At 27.7% G+C, this 13675-nt stretch overlaps 2 protein-coding genes across 6 annotated transcripts in view; one reads left to right on the plus strand and one right to left on the minus strand.

Moving 5' to 3' along the window:
• Nucleotides 1–13675, minus strand: part of LOC130670735 (protein unc-13 homolog 4B) — a 40737-nt gene that overhangs the window by 14895 nt on the left and 12167 nt on the right. Inside the window, exons 1-2 of one of the 5 annotated variants that reach the window (XM_057474203.1) lie at nt 5228–5609; nt 1364–1525 (exon numbers count right to left, since the gene is read on the minus strand). The exons of 3 other annotated variants lie outside the window; for them this stretch is intronic. In XM_057474203.1, coding sequence (XP_057330186.1) covers nt 1364–1525; nt 5228–5316 — 251 coding nt within the window. In that variant the 5' untranslated portion in view covers nt 5317–5609. Of the gene's footprint in view, nt 1–1363; nt 1526–5227; nt 5610–13675 lie in introns of those variants that run through there. One more of the 5 variants, XM_057474205.1, reaches the window with a different exon arrangement.
• Nucleotides 6184–11415, plus strand: LOC130670736 (uncharacterized). The gene is made up of 3 exons (XM_057474208.1): nt 6184–6343; nt 8652–10276; nt 11048–11415. Exons 1-3 carry the CDS (start codon nt 6307–6309, stop codon nt 11300–11302), a joined length of 1917 nt encoding a protein of 638 aa, XP_057330191.1. The 5' UTR covers nt 6184–6306; the 3' UTR covers nt 11303–11415.

Below are 13675 nucleotides of genomic sequence, written 5' to 3' on the forward strand. Positions count from 1 at the left end.
TTTGCTGTTATCAATTGCGCCCACCCACGTACGTGATCGCGTAAGAATAAATAATATATTTATTAAGATACCAGAGAATTCTGAGTTGACGGTGATTTTATGGTTCTGTAATGTTTTATCGTTACGGGTCATGTACCATAAATACTACGATTTGTCGTAATTAGACCGCAATTTCACGATGAGTTTGCGGTATCTTATGTTGCGTTTGAGATGAATTTATCGTAAATTCACGGTAATTTTTACTTCTACCATAATTTTACGCTGCAACGGTGATACACTGTAAAAAAATTTGGTGTCAAAATGACCCCCGAGACCTTTATACGCCCGTGTAGAGTGAAATAACGGTGTAAAAAATCCTCGGTGTAAATTATCCATCCGTTTAATTTTAACGCGATGTAATCTACTTTTTTTACATCGCTCTGTGTTACTTATTAACAATGAGTACACAGAAGATGTTCATTATAATTTTGATTAATGAGCAACAAATGATCATCGAACATTTTTAACTACTTAATCAACAACTCTATTAATTATAATTAGATATTTCAATAATTTAAGACGATTTTTTCTTAACGCAAAACTACCATGAATTAAACATTTACACGCTCTGCGGTGTAAAAATTTTTTAATTCACAACACCTAAATTCAACGCGATATTTTATGGAATTATCACACCAAATTTTTTACACTGAGTCATTTACTCTATACCGAGTCTGAAAATTTTTACAGTGTACAAACATCGTAATTTTATAGTCACTTGGATCCGTCAGGGCTAATTTCTTAGATCAAAATTTTGCTTATCTCATAAAAGCTATTTTTTCTTGCAATGTATATTCGACAAGAATCTACCTTAATTTGCAACCTATAAATAACTAATGTATAAAAAAATAAAAATTCTACTTGTCTACAGAGATCAATGTAAATCTACTCTCTTAAATTTAAAACGGTGAAAATAGTGACTATTCACTGTTTACTAGTGAAAAGTATGTCATTAATTCAAACAGTGGTATACTTTTCACTAGCAATAAGTGACTATTCACTGCCAAATAGTGATTGTCACGTGATTTTCACTAATTCGTTTTTAGAGAGTAAAGTAAAATCGAGTTAAATCAAAATTATTTTTTTCTGTATATTACAATAAAACAAAATGCACTAACTATACACAAATATAAATATCATACACAAGTGCAGCAATAAAAAGAGAAAATTATTTTATCATTGAAAAATAAATAAATTGAACCTTGAAGCCATGCTTTAACACAACTAAACAAAAACACAGCTAAATTTTTATTACTCAAAAAAAAAAAATGAAAACATTCAGTACATAAATTTTTTCTGACACTTAAATTCACTACAGTATCACCTTTTGTGGATAAAGTTGTGCGCAACGAACTTCCAATATATACTTCCTACTGTGACAGGTTTATTTTCTGGCTTTTGGGTCATTCGAAATGCCGCAATTGCGTAGTAAGGATGTTTTGTATCACATTTTGCAAAATGAGCCATTTTGTATTTTTTTTCAGGCCTTAGACATAAATTCAATCATATAAATTATTTATAAAAAAATTATTTTAATAACTTGATTCAGTCTGTAACTTATAATATATTTATTTATCACTACAAAATTTTAACTTATTTTGTACAGTTATTTACTCGTTAATTAAATGATTTGGAGTATTTTAAATTGCCAGGTAAAATGATTCTTGTAAAGCAGTTATTATAAGACTGATTATACTATATTTCTTCTTCCGACTTGAGCCAGTGTTGAAACGTAGTAGGAGGTGTGTAAACCTACAATGCTAGTCTTATGTGCTTTAAAAATTGATTTCCATGATAACATTAATAATAAATGGACAAACATTCTTTCTATACTGCTTAGAATAATTCAAAAGTGTGTAAATTTATATAAATGTTGAGGTACAAAATATAAAATGTTGTTATAAATTTATTGTCTAGAAGGTCATTGAATCTTTAAACTTTATTTTTGACTATTTGTTTTACATATACCTTTACATTATATTACAATATTAATCATTGTCAAGTTTATGATGAATTTATTTATATTTATTTAATGACACATTATCACTTATCAAAACTCAATTGCAGTCTAAAATTCAGATTATGTGAATTAAACGATTATAACACACCTTTGTATTTATACAAATTATATGAGTTATCTATTTTTATATTCGTTATCTTATTATTTTCTTTTTTTAATTCTTGTTTCTTATTTATTATTATTTTTAGAAATTATTATTTATTACGCAGATGAGAGAGAAAATTGGCAATAATTCACTAAAAAAGCGGATTTCTTATTTCGAGAAATTTCGATTTGAAACCAGAAAACTTTTGTATTACACTGTAAAAAGAGCGGTGTTAAAAATGGACTCATTTTAACTCCGCGTGGTGTTAAAATGAAATAACACCGCGGTGTGGGAGGCGTAATTCGGCGGTGTTAAAATACCGATGTTAAACCGGTGTAAAAGTAGGGTAAACTGCGTCCACTCAGAGTATTAACTTTGGGAAGCTTATAAAACACAAAAAATATCTTGACACACACACACGCTTGCGCGCACACGCACTCAAACACGTGAGCGCACACACGTGTGCGTGCACACTCAAACACAAGTGCATACGCACACATTCCTATAGTAAAATATTTTAACACCGGTAAAGATTATTTACACCGGCAGCGGCGTTATTTTCACACCACAAATTTTAACACCTACACCGCTTGGACTTACCCCGGTCATTTTTACAGGGTATGAAGTGACAACTAAAATTTTCTGGGCCTAGAAAAAGTTTCTTACGCCAAGAAATTATTTTTCGTTCGAAGAAAAATTTGTTTATAGTTCATGATGCAAAAAATTTCTTGTGTTGAAAAGAGTTGTCTTGAGTTAGAAGAATTATAAACAAACAAATTTTTCTTCAATAAAATTTTTCCTTTGAAAGCAGCGTTTTTTTATTTAAAGATTATGGAACTACTTTTTATAATAATAATCTTTTCGACCAAGTGATGGAGTCACCAACTTTAGCCAAAAATTATAAAAAATGTAATCCAAGAAAACGAGTATCTCGGCTTTAGTGTCAAATGTATATAAAATGTTTTTTTTTTTTTTTTTTCAATTAACGATCTTTTCTCAAAATAAAACCATGATTTTTTACGACAATTAAGTTTACGTCTTGAATCAAGAATAATTATGTCTTATTTAAAAAAAAAATAATAATTAATTCAAATCATCATAGAAATTTAATTCAAATTCAAATATTTTCTAACCAAAAGTACGATTTTTTTGTTTTTGATGCCAGAGCTCTATTAATTTATTCAAGAATAATTTCTTAAATTGAGAAAGCTGAATAATTCAAATGACAAATAGCACTTTTGATACAAAAATGTTTGTTGATTAGACTAGATTTATACTTTTTTTTCGTGCCAAAATTTTTTCTCACTTTAGAATTTTGTAAATTTTTGTAGATCTATTTTAAACCAATACTAGATCTAAATAGATTCATCCTGTACGAAAAAAGTATATATCCGGGACATATCCGGGCACAATTGAATATATATGTCTTATACATGCGAGATATATTCAGATTTGCCTGGGTATATACGGATATATACTTTTTTCGTACGGGATATGGAGATCAGCATATTAGGTAACTGATTAAAAAATAAGTTCTACATTAATCTTATGAGATATAAATTTTTTTTTTTAGATTCTGTCATTAATGTCAATTTTTAAAAGTAAAAAAGAAATTAATTTAGTCAAATTGTATAAAATTTAAAGATTATTAGTTCCAAAATTTGAAATAGTTATTTATAAAATAATAACTTTTTAAACTCATTTTCTTAATATTTCATTCCTAATTTATGGTGAAAACAAAAAAAAAACAAGTTTTAGAAACGTATCTTTTAAAACAAAGTAAATATTTTAAGACGCTCACGTAATCGGTCAGTAGTCTTGACATTGATCTACAAATACTTGGATCGTAATTATCAGAAGACATAATTTATATTTTTTTCGACATATCCCAGGGCAATTAGTAATTAAATTTTATTAATGAATGACCCAATATTTATTATTCTAAAACTTTTAATTCTTATAAATTTTATAACAATATATATGTATAAATACGTTTAGTTATTGAGAGTGGGGCAAAAAGGGAAACCATTTTTCAACAAAAGAAATTTTTATTTTTGTTAATGGTTGTATATAATCTATAAGAAATTTGTTACTATAAGTTATCTTATCTTGCGGTTACAAAAAATTTTTTTCCGTGTACCGATCGTCGACTTGAATGTGATAGAGAAAAAATTGAGACCCCTCTTAACAAACAATTAAACAAAAAAAAAAAAAAAAATTGTAATAAAAATGGAGTCTTTACTGAAAAAAAATAATCGCTAGTTGCTAAAGAAAAAAATCGCTAGCAGCTAACGATTATTTTTTCAGTGTTATTTTACCTTGCACCCTTATCAAGTATATGGTGCCTCATCTTGCCCCACTCTTCCTTTCATGCATTCATACACATATAAATCTTAGTTATCGAAACAAACTACACTTACCGATAGAGTATCGTATAAACTTTCAAATTATTTCTCACAGAGAATCAACTTCCTTACACCTATTGTATCATAGTTAAGTTATATTTGGTACGGTATGTAAAAGTGATGACTGATGAGGCAATGATTCATTATTTAACCTTCACACGCCGATCTCTAAGTATTCTAAGAGACAATTTACAGTCTCTTTTAAACCATACCTAACATATACATATACATATTTACACATGATAAAATAACAGACATCACATATGTTAAGCCTTTCTTTTTTTTTTTGCATATATGTGTGACTCAATGGATCAGAATAGTAACGACTGAGTTACTTTCTAAGCATTTTGGTTTGACGTTTCGGCGCGCTTATTTATATCACATTTAAAGTCGCTTGACTACGTTGTATATGAAATTTATCAGTCTGCTTTTATCTTATATATTTCCAACTACATGATACTGTACAATTACTAATATGATTTTTTTAGTCGATCATAATATTAGTCATTAATTGATGTCATAATTGAATATATCGTTTGACAATTGAATATTATTTTCCATTAAAAATTTAATATTTAATAAAAAAATCAAAATACTGTTAAGTATTTAATGTATTTCAAATTCTAATTTAAATTTATAAATAAAATTATCAATTTCTAATTATTTAAAATTTTTTACCTGAGATCATGTTCTGTTTTTTCAACTTTTGATTCTTTTTCTTTAACTATTTTTTCATAAAATCCTTTCCACATCGCTTCTTCATCCATTGTTAATATTTATTATATTATCTGATTATAAAAAAATAGTAACTTTATTTAATTTTGATTATAACACCGGTGTGTTGACAATCGAATCTGTCAAACTCAATTCATTAACTCAAGCTAACAAATAAACTTAAAATTTCTTTATCAGCAAATAAAACACACGCGAATTAGAACCTTTGTAGATGTTTATTATTATGATAATTAAATTAATAATTAAAAATCGAATGAAGCAATAGAAATATTGAATTTAATGCAGATGTATGTTGAGTATTTTGGGCCAAGGATGCCGCCTTGTCAGGTATTTACTGGCTGGAGCCAAGACTAGTAGATACAGTTACGTTTGTCGAACGAGTAAGTGGAACAATCTTTATTGTCCCAGATGGCGCCACCATCCCGTCTATTGTACAGATTTTCACTTACCTATATAATAAGTTTCTCTATCTTATCTTAATTGTTATATTTTTTAAATTTAAATACAATACTAATTTATTCGCGCCAAAATTAAAACTTAAAGTATTTTATTTATACATTTTTTTTTGTAAAATAAAATGAATTAATGGAAAATTTTATTTACCCGACACAGATACTATTAAAAAATTAAACTGCAGATATGAGTCAAGCGTTAAATTCAGCTAGATTATACACTGACGTAATTGGATTTTTCAATTCATAAATTCAGAGAATATCAACTACATTGTGGCAATAGAGGAAAATAATGCAGATACTTGTCATTGTAATTGTTGTTATTTATATTCATAATTCAATTTTAATGAACATGAAGATAACGCAGCTAATAAATAAAAAAAGATTTATAGTTTTTGCACGATAATTTAAAATTGATTTTGTTTTATTTTATTTTTTTAATAATTTTTTTATTATTTATGATCAATAAATTTTTTCGATGAGATTAAATGTAATAAGTGATGAGATACGTTTGAAGATGTAATGATTATAAAAGGAAAATGTTACATTTTGTAACCAGTTCGCTTCGTCATGCATTGTGTGTTACTGATTATTTTTTTTTCCATTTGTAAGCTGATTATATTATATTTTATGTACACTCATAGAAGGATTTCTTAGAATTTAAAAAGATTTGATGTCTAAAGAAATTATTTCTTAAATACTAAGAAATCTTTTTAAATACTAAGAAATCCTTCTATCAGGGTATTAATATTACAACTGGTGGTACAAAGTTGAGAAATTGACCATTTTTTTGGTATATTTTTAATAATAAATCTAAATTATACTTAAACAATCTTGATAATTTGTGTATATTTTTAATATTTAAGTTTTTTTTTAAATTAACGTTTAATTAAAGCTAATTAAAAGCGATTAAACCCGTGCAAAAAAAAATTTGCCTTATTATGAATTTCATTACGAATTTGATAATTAAATTCAGATTTTGAAACAAATATGACTTTGATAATGAATTAGCTATAAAAATCCTCTAATATGAAATAAAACACATTTTTCTTATAATTAATTTAATATGAATCTCGTACTGAATTGATAATAATTATTATCAAATTTATCATGAATTACTCCTATTCGTTGTCTTAATTTTTTTCGATCCGTCGAGGAGAAAAATAGTATACACTCCTCGGGAAGTAAATAAGAAAGCCTCAGATCACATGTTTGTTGACCTCGGCTTCGCCTCGGCCAACAATTACATGTGATCTGAGACATTTCTTACTTTACTTCCCTAGGTGTGTAATATACTATTTTTATAATGTACTCATCACTTGTTTAAAGCGAAAGGCAAGTTTTTAAAAATTACCCATTAAATTATTAGATTTCAGCTGTTGGTTACCCATCAAATTCAGCTGTAGTAGAAAATTAGAGGTTTTTTATAACTAATTCATCATCAAAGTCATATTTGTTTCAAAATCTGAATTTGATTATCAAATTCATAATGAAATTCATAATGAAGCAAATTTTTTTTTGCACGGGAAGGAGGGTCAAGAGAGAATCTTGGAAATCTTTTACTTGATTCTCTTTTGATATTATTGACGTACTCTCTTAAAATGAATCAGTAAAAAAACTCCAATCAGTAAATATTCACTGCACGAATAGTCCCAAATATATCACTAATTGAATCAGTCCTGCAGGTCTTTTTACTGATTTATTTTAAGAATGTAAAACGAGAAATATTATCGTTAGCAGAGTACTAAAAAACATTCAAAATTACATCGAACTAATTGAGTACGAGGTATATCTCAAATAATTTTCTTTTGACTTTTTTCAATTGTGAAAAACAAGAGAAAATCAAAAATATTAACAGTGAATCAATACTTCGACTCGGGGTATGATATATTGCGGGCCAAATGCCAAAAGGGCGTATTACAGCAGTTAGATAGGGTTCCATGCCAAAAAGCCGTAAAAAAAAATTTTGCCATTCTTTTTAGAATCGCTCGAAACGTAAAGATCTGCAGAAAAAAAATTTTTGACGTACTAACGCCAAAAGAGCGTATCTTAAGATATGCGCCTCTTTGGCTTTAGGAAATTTTTGGTCCAAAGCCAAAAGGGTGTATAAAAAAAAATCAGGATTTTTTAAAATTTCGAAAAAAGTCTTCAAAATTGTCCGGAGAAGGTTTGTATGAAAAAAAATTTTGATAAAGTGAACATTTTTGATGGTAGTAACTTTAATTTTTAATCAACTAGGAAATTCCCAAATAATTAATAATTATAAGCTAGAGATGATAAAGTTTAATATTCGCTCCTATATTCAATGTCACGCGGAGCATATGGTAGAGAGCTAGTATTTGAAACGTACGTCCTTTCGGCTTTGGAAATTTTTTTTCATTTTTAGGCTTCGAACATGTTTACAAAACGATTGGTACAAAAAAAAAAAAAATTATACGCCCTTTTGGCATTTAGCACGCGATATAAATTACTGTCCATATAGGATAATATTTCTTTGAAAAAGCGTGTGTAGAATATTCATGTTGGAATAATTTACTATACATTTTGTAAAATAAATCCCGCTAAATATTTAATACTTGTAAATTTAAATAGTGTGTTTCAATGTTACTATATGAATAGAGTAATTATAAACCATATTTTTTCAGTACAAGTTACCAAATTTTTTTTTTCCACGAATCAATTTATCGTTTATGAAAATTTATCCACTGAGAATGATAGTTTGTGAATTCAATTAAATCTATTAAATCTAGATTTCTGAAATGTTTCGCATAGACGTTAGTATGTTCCTATCTTTAGTTACATGTTAATTGACTAAAAATAGTCCACCAATTTCTCATGCTTTAACCCAAACCGAACATTACTCTCATTTCGTATTATAATAAATATTGAATTAATTCTATTTACTGATTTTACAGCAATTCCTCTCAAAGGATCACTGGGGAATGAAATACACGATTTAAAACATAAAAATGATTCTGATTTCAATCTAAACCAATCGCAAGAAGTAGACTTAGTTATTGACGGATTGAAACAAATATTTGATGAAAATACACATGAACCAAATTTGCGTAAAAATGTAAAATCCATAAATAAAGTAAAATCTGAAATGCAAATAGTAGGACGCAATATTTTCGGAAAAATACAATATGTCTTAAACTATTTAGGACTATTCAGATCTAATAATAAATTTATGTCATCGATTCACAGATTAATTAATAATGACATCCGTTCATCAACAGTTAAAGATGAAGTTTTACGTCAATACTTATCGTTAGCAAATTTAATTCCTTTACATTCTCAAATAGTCACTAACATAAATAATCATTATCATAAAAGTAATTATCGTAGAAAAGGATATGCGCCATCTAATTTAAATTTATACAGTGGAGTAATTAATAATGATGATGTTCATGGATTTAAATGGATTACTTTAATCGAAAAATTGTCAAATCTTGTAATTAAATCTTTGGGTTGTTTGAACTCGAAAAAATGGTTTGATATTTCAAAATCATTCTCAAGAATTGTACAAAATTCATTAGATATTATTAAAAGAATAATAACCACACGTTTATCAAGAAATATCCCCAAAAATCCAAGAATGGATGGTCCGGCTTATAGTGATTTTCAAGCATTGGTTTGTCATATTTTAGTACGAGATCTGAAAAAAGACTTTACTAATTGTTTGCAACAAGTAAAGGCAATAGAAATTTGTAGTGCACAGAAATCAAAACAATCTTCTGACAAATCTTTAGTAAGAATGTCGAAATCATTTAAACAAAATTTAAATAATAATGTTGCCGGCAAGTGTTCCGTTAAATCTATTAATGAAACGTTAATAACATTTTGTGAAAACGGTTCAAAAAATAATTTAACGCAAAGTTTCATTTTTCTTTTCTCGAGACCTGTTCGAGATAAATTAATAAATTCACCGGATTTAAAATATATCATGGATTATATTGGTAAAGTCGTTATCAATAATGATGTAGGTTCTACTATTCTCAAAGAATTAGTTGGTATGAAGAGTGTGTTTGAGCCACGTATCAATACACAAAGTAACAAAGCTAAAAAATTGAAAAATAATTTATCAAAAATTATCTTACGAACGATTAATCGTGTTCATGAAATGAACACTGGTATTGAAAAAAAATTGATTAATACGTCAGGAGATTTAAAAATGAAATTATCAAACAATTTACGAACAATGAGATGTATTTATGAATTGATAGACATGATTTTAAATTCTAATATGTATGGATTTAATCAAACAAAATCTGATAAATCAAATATGAGCAGAAAAATGAATATTAATAATGATGGCAAAGTATTTATTAAAAAACATGGATTTGATTATTATGAGAAACCGGTCAAAGATTTAGTTATATCGATGAAACATCTAGCTGAAATAAATTCAAGAAAAAGTAGCACTATTTTTACACTTGCTAATACATTTTTACTAGCTACTGTATTTTATGAATGTATTAGTATATTAGTTACTTTAATGTATCGTGGAGATAATAATCATATTTTACCTTCAAATCCGGTAAGAAATTTCTTATCCTCGTGATTTAAGTTACTATTTTAAAGTAAAGAGCCCGGGTCAAAATAATAACATGCTTTTGAATTTTTACTTATGTGACTTGCTTTTGACTTAATTCACTTGATTTTGACTGCTATAATTTATTTGACTTGCATTTGACTCATTTAACTTGATCTTGGGTACACTTACTTTGTTTAACTTCAATATGACTTTTTTAACTAAAAAATTTAAGCCAAATTCAAGTCAAGTTCCACTTATTTGACTTAAAAATTTAAATGAACTAAGTCAAAATTAAGACAATGTGACTTTAATTTGACTTGGTTGGCGTAAATCGGTACTATCTAAGACAACTTAGTCAAAAATAAATCTAAACCAAATTTGTTTTCATATATTAAAATGTGTTTTTCATTCATGAAAAAAAGAACTTAAACTTGACTTGCTTTTGTCTTGCTTTATTTTCAATTTTCGAAATTACGCCAAAATCAAGTTATTTTTTGGACCTGGAAGACATTTTTGCGCTAAGAAGTTATTTTATCGCAAATTTGCAATAAAATCTATCTTAGCCAATAAAACACTACCTCTATTCAAGTAATTGTTTTTTAAAACAAAAAAATTTATTGGGAATTCAAACTAAGCATTTTCTTTGCCTAAAAATGTATTCCTTTGAGTTGAGAAATTAGTAATTTATAAACTCAAAAATATAGTTATTTTTTTTTAAGAAAATTTGTTGTCTCGATATAAGGTTTAATTTATTGAGAGCAAATATTTTTTCAGACGGATCATAATCATAGCCATAATCATAATGAAGGTTATTATGGAACTATCACTACTGAAAATGTAAATGGTGATGTTAGTAATTATGAAGACTATGACGAGCAACAAAACCGGATTTACAGACGAGAAGCTGGAGAACAATATACTGATTTTTCAAGCGTTCGAGAATCTATATATGAAAATAATGAAACATTTGATTACTCAAATTTTTATGATGTTGTCTTTCATGATTACGTTTATAAGAAAATATCATAAATTTTAAAATATGAAATATTCTCTTTGGAGATTTAGTTTTGCGTCGATGTAATGAAATGAATTAGTTAATAAATGATTCAAATATCTGCATATATTAATTCAGTTGTATCATTTTCGAATAAATAATAAATTTTTTAATCACATAAAGAAATAAAAATTTTACTAACTTATTTTTTTTTATTTCTGAACTAATTTTTTTAAACATTTCTTTTTTGATTATCAATATTTACAATACGATTTATTGTCTAAGTTTTCATTTTTTTTTTTTTTGAGAATTGACAATTAGTCAGTTTTTTAAGAGAATCTGATTTCGTAGTTAACTTAAGTATTATAATTTATTACCACATGTATATAACAACATTGAATTTAATCTCTCTTCAGAGGGGAAAAATTGTACTTTTCTGTTAAGGGAAAAAATACGAAATAAATATATGGATACGATAATTTTCCCTAAAAATACTTTTCAATAAGAAAGAATCGCAATTTTCTTCTAGCTAAACCAGAAAAAAACTTTAAATTTCGGGTGCTAGTATGTTGAAAAGTAGTATACACAGCTGAGAAGGCTGAATGCTTATCTAAACCCTCCTGTCTTTGCCTGCCTTCCTGAGCTTCAAGTATTTACTATATGTGAATTTAAATGTCTTACTTCCTTTCCTAATTTGACAGTAGTACTACTTTTAATGAAAACTAAATTTCCTATATTACCTTGCATATTTTTCGAGTAAATGCTATGTATATATATTGCTTCGAAAAAAGTTTCATTATTGTTAAGATTAATTAATTAATGTAACGGGACCTAAGTCCACCTCCTCCACGGAAGCCGATACCTCGCCCTTTTGGGCATACTCGCGTTGCGTGTGGTCCCTATTTTTATAATCAACACTACCATATATTATAAAAGCAAAATATGAACATAAGCCCACATTAGCTTACCCATTAGGCATGCATTGCATGTGGGTGCCTCACCGACAACCACCACGAGACCGACCTCATTCGGACCCAAACACTCCTCCCATCTCTGGTCGAAGTGGGGCTTGGAATGGATCCCCCATAGTACCAGACTTCAGCTCTGGTCAATTGCTTGCGTAGGATTAGTGGTGGGGGGCAAGTTCTTCCCCAACCCATAAGGGCTACCTCCACTTAGGAATATAATCACCACACTGAGAAAAAAATTTTCTTCTGACAACTAAATTTTAGTTATGATAACAAAATGATTTTATTGCCTATTGCTAATCATATATTTGGTTGTTTTAACTAAATATTTTATAATCCATTAACAAAACAAATAATTATAGAAACTATAAAATATTTAATAAAGATAATTACGCGTTGTAGCAAGCATAAAATCAAATTGATTACCTGTAGAGCTTATAAAGTAGTCATTATGAAATATATTAGTGAGCCTTAAAGATTGAGTTATTAATAATAATTAAATATTATTTTAAAATCACAGAATATTTATTTAACAATTAAATAAATGCATATTTAAAAAAATAATTTATTTCTTTGACACATACTTTTTTTTGTACTATGACCAAAATTGTTCAGGGAAACATTAATATTAAACATTAATGTCATAGTGTACAACAGGATACCCCTGTATTACTATCAAAAACGGGTTAGGGTCACTCTGCTAATTTATCTGCGAATATAATAACTCTGAAATAAGTTTCTTACCAGGGACACTACAAGCTGTGGGCGCGATCTAGTGGCGAGCACCGAACTACTCCCGCTGCTGCTGCCTAGCACCATAACTTCCTCTCCACCATATTTATTTTTTCTCCCAAAAAATTTTTCTTTAAGTTTTGATGCAAGCCAACAGCCGCGGGAATAGTTCGGTGCTCGCCACTAGATCGCGCCCAACCTCTTGTAGTGTCCCTGGTAATAAACTTATTTCAGAGTTATTATATTCCCAAATAATAGTACCATATTATTTGTTTTAATTAAATGAATTTTTCATTTGTAATCAACAAACATTAGGTTTAATTATATATTTATTAACCTCGAACAAATATATATTTATTCTAAATGAATATATTTTTCTATGTTTAAGTAATATTTATTAGAGTTGATATAATAATACTTTGCTTTAATATTTGAGTTTGTTGGCACTATAAAATAATTTAGTTGTCTATTAAATGAATATTTTCTTAACTTTACCAAATGATTTTATTATCTTAGAGAGAGAAATATTAATGTCAACAAAATAGAGTCTATTCAATCATTTGTTAAAAATGGCAAAATAGATTATGTTGACCTAATAAAATTTAGTTGTCCCAAATAAATATTAGTTTAACAGAATTTAACAAAACCGATTTAATTGTCCAAAGATAAACTTTTTCTCAGTGCAAGATTTCAGACACGCCATTATAA

This window comes from Microplitis mediator, chromosome 7, assembly GCF_029852145.1.
Source record: "Microplitis mediator isolate UGA2020A chromosome 7, iyMicMedi2.1, whole genome shotgun sequence".
Classification (NCBI taxonomy): domain Eukaryota; kingdom Metazoa; phylum Arthropoda; class Insecta; order Hymenoptera; family Braconidae; genus Microplitis; species Microplitis mediator.

What these genes read in the sequence shown, in the direction of transcription:
- LOC130670736 (XM_057474208.1), top strand. Translation starts at nt 6,307, where the DNA reads ATGCATTGTGTGTTACTGATTATTTTTTTTTCCATTT. An exon ending in GATTATTTTTTTTTCCATTT is followed by an intron (nt 6,344 to 8,651) that starts GTAAGCTGATTA and finishes CTGATTTTACAG; the next exon opens with CAATTCCTCTCAAAGGATCA. An exon ending in ATATTTTACCTTCAAATCCG is followed by an intron (nt 10,277 to 11,047) that starts GTAAGAAATTTC and finishes ATATTTTTTCAG; the next exon opens with ACGGATCATAATCATAGCCA.